Source organism: Pteropus alecto, unplaced genomic scaffold (genome assembly GCF_000325575.1).
Source record: "Pteropus alecto unplaced genomic scaffold, ASM32557v1 scaffold125, whole genome shotgun sequence".
Lineage (NCBI taxonomy): Eukaryota > Metazoa > Chordata > Mammalia > Chiroptera > Pteropodidae > Pteropus > Pteropus alecto.
Window position 1 is genome coordinate 1,519,047 of NW_006436888.1, and position 947 is coordinate 1,519,993.

The following is a 947-nucleotide window of genomic DNA, read 5'->3' on the forward strand; positions in this document are numbered from 1 at the left end:
TCCTGTGGGTGCCATTCTAGGATCACAGATGCCCGGCCTGAGATGGAGGAAGCCAGGGGTGGCCAGTACTATTACTAACGACAACAATGACAGCAACCACGTGCACCCATCCAGAGTGTTCCTAGGTCATCTCATTTAACACAGGGCCTGGCACATAGTAGGTATTCATTTAGTATTTGTTCGGTGAACAGATGAATGAACGAATAGCTACCAGGGATATGCCCAGCCCTGTGCTAAGTACTTCACAAACATGTTCATGGTTTTCCACATTTAATCCCTTTAACCATCCTGTAAAGTGAGTCTTATTCCCATTTCACGGATGAGGAAACTGAAGCTCAGTTGCCCAAGGCCGCCCAGCCTGACAGTGCCAGGCTTCCCGCCTCAGCCTCTCCCACGTCAGAGCCCGCTTCATCACGCCCACACTATTACGCTCCCACAGAGGGAGGCTTGGCTGGGAGTTGTGGGGTAACAAACCGCAGCATGAACCAGGTATGGGTCATGAAGTCTGGGGTCTAGCCTTGCTTCCGAGGTACACTTGTTGTGAGATCTTAGGCAAGTCACAGACCCTCTCTGAGCTTTCATTGCCTCAGATGGTCCTGTTTACTCTGTAATAATTTATTTGTGGTGAGGCCCTAGGAAATCCCCACTTGTACCCGGCAAAGAACCCACTGCCCTGAGTCTGGGCACATCCAGGGACCACTCAGGTCTTACCTCTCCAGCTTCTTCCCGACAGCAGCTACAGAGGCTGGCGCCTGAAGGCTGAGCCAACCACACACTTCCTGTGTCAGCAGAACCTGTTCATCCAGCATCACCGAACCTGCCCTCCACCCCCAGGACATCCCCTGCTCACCCATAGACATCCAGCTGAGTCTTGGTGCCCAGCACACACACAGCATAGGTGGGCTGCTCTGGGGCCACATGGATCACTGTCCCGTGGGCCATAGTCC

At 53.3% G+C, this 947-nt stretch overlaps 1 protein-coding gene across 1 annotated transcript in view; it reads right to left on the bottom strand.

Moving 5' to 3' along the window:
• The window catches only part of PADI4 (peptidyl arginine deiminase 4), a 27,136-nt gene extending 26,189 nt beyond the window's left edge, over positions 1-947 (bottom strand). The window contains exon 1 of the mRNA XM_006914309.2: positions 851-947. Coding sequence (XP_006914371.1) covers positions 851-942 — 92 coding nt within the window. The 5' untranslated portion in view covers positions 943-947. The remainder of the gene's footprint in view (positions 1-850) is intronic.